The sequence below is a fragment of the Haliaeetus leucocephalus genome, unplaced genomic scaffold, assembly GCF_000737465.1.
Source record: "Haliaeetus leucocephalus isolate CR32 unplaced genomic scaffold, Haliaeetus_leucocephalus-4.0 Scaffold802, whole genome shotgun sequence".
Lineage (NCBI taxonomy): Eukaryota > Metazoa > Chordata > Aves > Accipitriformes > Accipitridae > Haliaeetus > Haliaeetus leucocephalus.
This window is the reverse complement of record NW_010973238.1, coordinates 2,502,789-2,508,302: the sequence shown is the minus strand read 5'-3', so window position 1 is coordinate 2,508,302 and position 5,514 is coordinate 2,502,789. Positions and strand designations below refer to the sequence as shown.

The 5,514-nt window shown below is 40.9% G+C and overlaps 1 protein-coding gene across 4 annotated transcripts in view; it reads left to right on the top strand.

The window, feature by feature from the left end:
* Nucleotides 1–588: 588 nt before the first annotated feature.
* The window catches only part of FBRSL1 (fibrosin-like 1), a 407,425-nt gene continuing 402,499 nt past the window's right edge, over nucleotides 589–5,514 (top strand). For all 4 annotated transcript variants that reach the window (XM_010581697.1, XM_010581696.1, XM_010581694.1 and 1 more), the window contains exon 1: nucleotides 589–717. In XM_010581697.1, the coding sequence (XP_010579999.1) occupies nucleotides 682–717 (36 nt within the window). In that variant the 5' untranslated portion in view covers nucleotides 589–681. The remainder of the gene's footprint in view (nucleotides 718–5,514) is intronic.

The following is a 5,514-nucleotide window of genomic DNA, read 5'->3' as shown; positions in this document are numbered from 1 at the left end:
GTTCAACCTCTGTTATGTGTTTAGATCCCATTGATCTCGGCTTGCTTATTGAATGCATGGTAGGATTTAGAAGTGCATTTCTCCATATGAATGCTACTGTGAATCAGAGACTGTCAGGCCCAAGGGGGGTCTGAAATGTTGCCTTCTGAGATCAGAAACAAAACAAAATAAAAAACACCTCTGTTTCAGTTGAGCAGTTAAAGGCTTTCCTTCAGGATGCTGATTTGTTCATGTGCTGTTGACGTATGGTTCCTGAATTAATCTGAAGCAAACTCATTTTCATAACCAGTTCCAGCATCGCTGAAATTAATCAAACACATAGCCTGGAGAGTATTCATCCTAATCTAATCTAAAATTACTGTTTGCATTGTGCGTGCCTAATTATTCATCTTAAGTCATCTCTGGAAAGAACATGCTGTCTTGTTTGTGTTTTTATTCAATATTTGTACTGCTTAATGCTTAAAAGTAGTCTCAAAGAACTTAAAGAACTCACTATTTTTTTTTCCTCCTTTACAGAAGGACATGTCACTAAAGCCTCAGGAGCGGAAGGAGAAATGGGAGAGGCATCCAGGAAAGAAACCCAGAGAATCTGAAAACTGTGTGTCTGCTGAACCGAGTGAAAATGGCCATAACAATGATGCTGGGAGCTCTGAGAGAGAGGCAGAAAGAGGCAAAGAACGGATGAAGAAAAAACTCCCTTTGAAGCTATCCAAACAGGTAGGGAAATTATTTCTCATCTGAAGCGACTGTATCATGGCATTGGCCACTGTGAAATGTCCTGCTGGTAGGTTGGGGTTGTTAATGTAACTGGCTTCTCTGGTAACTTGTGCTGGTGAAAACAACGTCTCTTACAAGACTTCTGGCCAAGTGCACAAATCCTGTGTTGTGGGCAAGTTTCATAAGCTAAAATGGAAGACTAGGTGTACTGGGTAGTGCAAGAAGGAAGGAGCAGACCTCCCTTGTATCCTGCAACTTTGAGACAGTAGTTTATACCATAGGTTTGTGGTTCTTGCAGTCTTAGGCACAAATAGAAATCATCAGTCGGATCATAGTCGTCTTTGGAGAAGATGTGCTTGTTAATGTGCACCTGGAAGTTGCAAACATAAGTATGTCCGTCTCATAAGTTCATGTGCCCCCAAAACGGTATGTTGAGAAGGAGAGAATATTCAAGTATTTTAGAAGTGGAAATAAAAAGTATTTTAGTTTGGAGGAGGTTGTGTTCTCCGGAGTCTTTTCTCCATGCCCTTCTAAAATGAAGCATAAGCATTAATGAATTAAGAGTTGTCATGCTGGAGGGGATGATTGTGGAGACTCCCATCTGACCCACAGTGTGTACAGAGCTGGGGAGGTGACAAAAAAGAGGCACTATGGGTGGCAGGCTATTTATCCCTTAACTGCTGCTCAGCAGGGAGATGCGTTGGTGACTCGGTGCTCATTCATCAGTTTGAAATCCACATGGCACAGCAGTTTGTATCTATGAACAAACACTTTCCCAGTTGTCCGCTAACATGGTGCCAAATGGCAGCCAGTGGGAAGACCAGTGTACTTGACCCTTCAGCATTTGTTCTGAGCTAAGAACTACGCTGTGATGAAAAACTATTTTTTATTCTCTGTGATGCAAAGAAAAAGCTTTTTAATCCAAGCACACCTTCTCTTCTGTGAAACTAGTTCTGTATGCGTGCCAGACAAAGAAAGATTGAATTGTCCAGTTATTGGAAGTGTTTTTTCAGACTTTCAATATTTTAGGATTTGAAAGGATTGATAATATTATCTAATGTAATCCCCCACACACACAACTTCTCCACCACACACAATCTTTTGGATTGTGTTGTAGCATATTTGTTCAGAAGGGCTCATCACATTTTATGATACAAATTCTAATGGTCTGTTCATGGCCCCACTCTTCTGGTGGCTGATTGTTCTCATTAACAAATTAGCAGACTTTGTTTTCTTCCTTTTTATTTAAAAAAAAAAAATAGTTGGAATAATTCAGTGCAAATAACTTAGGTAAAGATGTTAGTACTTTTCTGCTTGCAAGTATTTAGGTAGCAAATCATGTAACCATGCACTCCTAGTAAAATATTTGCCAGGTTTGTTTTCTTTTAATTCCCCAAAGTGATACCAAATGTTTTGGTTTTAGACTCGTCAGTGTATATGTAGTTAAAATATATCAAGTTTCTTGTTTGTTTTTGCTAGTAGTTGAGTGATAGGGTTTCAGTTCCCCCTCTGGTTACAGGTGCAATGAGTTTGTGCTCAAATTTTCACTCTCTGCAAATTAAAATGACTTTTTATTATGGGCAAATAGATGCACATTTTAGTTTCGATGAAAGTTTGAGCTACTACGACCTTTTTCTTGGCATCCAAACCCACAAAATGCTAAGCATGTATTTCACCAGAGGTCCCTGGCTTTGATATAAAATGTTTAGAAGCAGTAGTGCTGGATGGTATTCCTGCCTGTTGCTTACACCAGGATTGTGGCATTCTGCTTCATCAGCTCCTCTGCCTTTGTAAAGCTGCTGTTGCGTCAGGTTTTTTTATTTACATGAAAAGGCCCCAAACACCAATCCAGCGACCCTTGCAAAGTATACATAAAGCTGGCTCACTTTCCACTCTGGTCCCCGGAGTAACCTTACAAATGCTCATGTTGATGCAACTGAGAGTGGTGCAGTTTGAGTATGGAAACAAGGAACACCACAGGAGGTCATTAGGCCTCGATTGCCACCAAAACCTCTCTAACATGAAAGCCTAGCTTCAGTAAATACTGCCTTTCTACGGGTTAGAGAGTTGTTCCTTCAGGTCTAAAATTAAGCTGCAGGGAGTTCAGCGCATTTCACGTATTTGCACCGTTGCGGATGTGTGAGGCTGTGCTCTGCCGGGCAGCGGGGAGGTCCTCTCTTCTTGGAGCTGGGGTGAGGCAGTTCATCACCCGCTGCAGAGGAGGAAAGGGTTGTTAACAGTGACATCTTCTACATGAAATTTAAAACTAAGTTTCCAGTAGTTGTGGCCACTACTGATTTCATGACAATTCCTTAGAAACCTTTGGGGTACGAGGTTTTGTTACACTGGCCAAACTCCAGTTTCTGTAATTATATGCTGCAGCCTTAGTTTACCAAACGCTTAGATTATTTGTACTTCAGCTGTGAAAAATGAGGACATTGTTATCTGCTTCTTCTGGCGAGTATTTGGCTGCCATCAGCGATTAAATAGGGTATGTGCTGCCACATTAATGAAAACCTGAGTTCATCTTTCTTTGTTTAATCTTTTTTTTCCCCTGTAAGTATAAGTAACAAAATCAAAGAGAATGAGGAGCTTGCACAGAGTATAAAATAAAACCTGTGATGAGTGACTCATTAATACATTGTACCTTTTTAAACAAGTCACACTTAGAATTCATCTTTTATTGAAAAGTTTTTTTTTTTTAATTACCTTTTATTATCCTAGCTGATACAGTTGTGAAAACCAGACAAGTTTTCAGGTCTGTAAGGTTCATGAAAGTAGCAGCAAAATCTAAGCTGATAAACTAGGCTGTTCTTAGTTCAAACTAATTACGCAAATTATACAGACAAGTTCAATAATTTTTCATTTTTTTAATAACCACAAAGTTTACGCCTAGAATTCTGGCATTTCCTGCCAAGCTGTCTAGACAAATAGGTTGTAATATTAAGTTTCCTGGAATTTGGGGGTGATTTTTGCATCTCAGGGTTATTAAACATAGGTTTATACCTAATTTGGAAAGCTTACTGTAATTAATGTTAATTATATTGAGATGTTGCTTAGAAATTACTGTTCAATTTGAAGCTTTCCTTATACTCTCATCCCTTCTCTTCACAATGCTACTGAATTGTCATCTTTTCTACACAGCCTCCTCTAATAAATCAAATTGGGCATTATAATTATGGCATTCTGCTAATCCTTGTAGAGAGGTGCAAAGTGGTAAGCTGATTTGAGTGCCAGGTTGTCTGCTTTGTTTAGAAAATTAGACGAATACTTCACTGCTTTTGACAAAGCATCCAGATTACTATTTGCTCCTGAATATTTTGTTCTTCTGTACCTCAGGGTGTGGGGAGAGGGTTGCAAAAGCCCATCTGTCCTTTCCAGCCTATTGCTCCCACTGTGTATAAAAATCATTCAAACACATTTATCTCCTGCTGTAACCAAGCAGAGGGGAAAAAAGGGCATTTCAAATAGTCATAGGTCCTTTGGCCAAAGATTTGTAAGGATTTGGGGCTGTTCTCAACACATGTGCGCAGGGAAAGGTGCTGACTTGAAACTGCTGCTCTACGGTAGGAATCGACAAAACCTCTCAGTCGTCAGGGGCATGTCAAGGAATAAGAAAGTGTTTGAAGCAGTGATGTATTTTAGTGTAGCCAGAGTGGCCTGCAGTAAAGCTTGCCCCTTTGAAAGTGTGCAGTTGCCTCCAACATGGGAGCATTTGTTGGGAATTGAGTCATTGCCTTTTTTAAAAGCCACGTCCAAGACTAAACCAGTGGTTTGTGGAAGGGAATCCCCGCCGCAGCTGCAGACAGTGCTGGTGGGGAGAGGAGCCCATCACCTCTTTAAAGGATTCCTCTATGGTTGGGTGTATAATTCACTCAGATGAAGTAGGAGGTAGATATAAGATGAAACCTCTTAGTTCCAGTTACTCTTCCTTGAGTTGTCCTGAGTCGTCATTCCAGTTTTTGGAGAGTCACCCTTCGAACTTTGAGTCTGTCTTCCATTAGCCTTAGCTGAGCTGTTTTTCTCTCTTTGGGGTTCATTTTTGGACTTGCTTATTCCTCTGAACATCTGAGCAGCCTGGGGTCACCCTGGATGTAGAACAGTGGGGTTTTTCTGAGCTTTGGGACCCATTGCCATTTCTGTACGTAGACTAAAAATGGGGCCGACCTCCTTCTAAAAAGTGTTGGGGCTAGTAGGAAAAAGTTGCTGATATTTCAAGTTAGCTTAACCTCAGGCTCTGTGGTTAGTCAGCTTGGGAGCATCACAGTATATTGAATATGTTTAGATGTTAAATGCGGCTGTAATAACACTCTGTTCTGCAAATAGTCATTTGTCACGAAGATGAGTGTCTCACACCTCCTCCTTCCTTTTCTCACCCACTGTTTAAATCACCCGAGATGAGGCAGAGTCTCAAAGAAGCTGAGGAGAAAAGGGTGGTGTAGCATGTATTTAGTGCTCATAAATAGCGTGCTGGGTTTGGAGCATGGGAGGAAAGGGCAAGAAGGCTAACGCTGTCATGTTGCTCTGGGGGTGTGACATCTCTGTGACTTCAGCAGAGCTTCCTGGAGGGAGGGAAAGCAGAGTTAATTCCTGTCTCTCATTCACTCCCCAGCCTTTGTCAAACTGCTGAGCATTATTGATGATTAATGTATATTGTTGGTGTGGCTCTTGCTGGACTGGAACTGCTAAATTACATTAACATGTTTGATTACCTATTCATGTGATTTTTCTGTGATGCTCATCAGCTTGTTATCCAACATTCACTGATGAATATAACACCACCACCCCCCCCCCCCC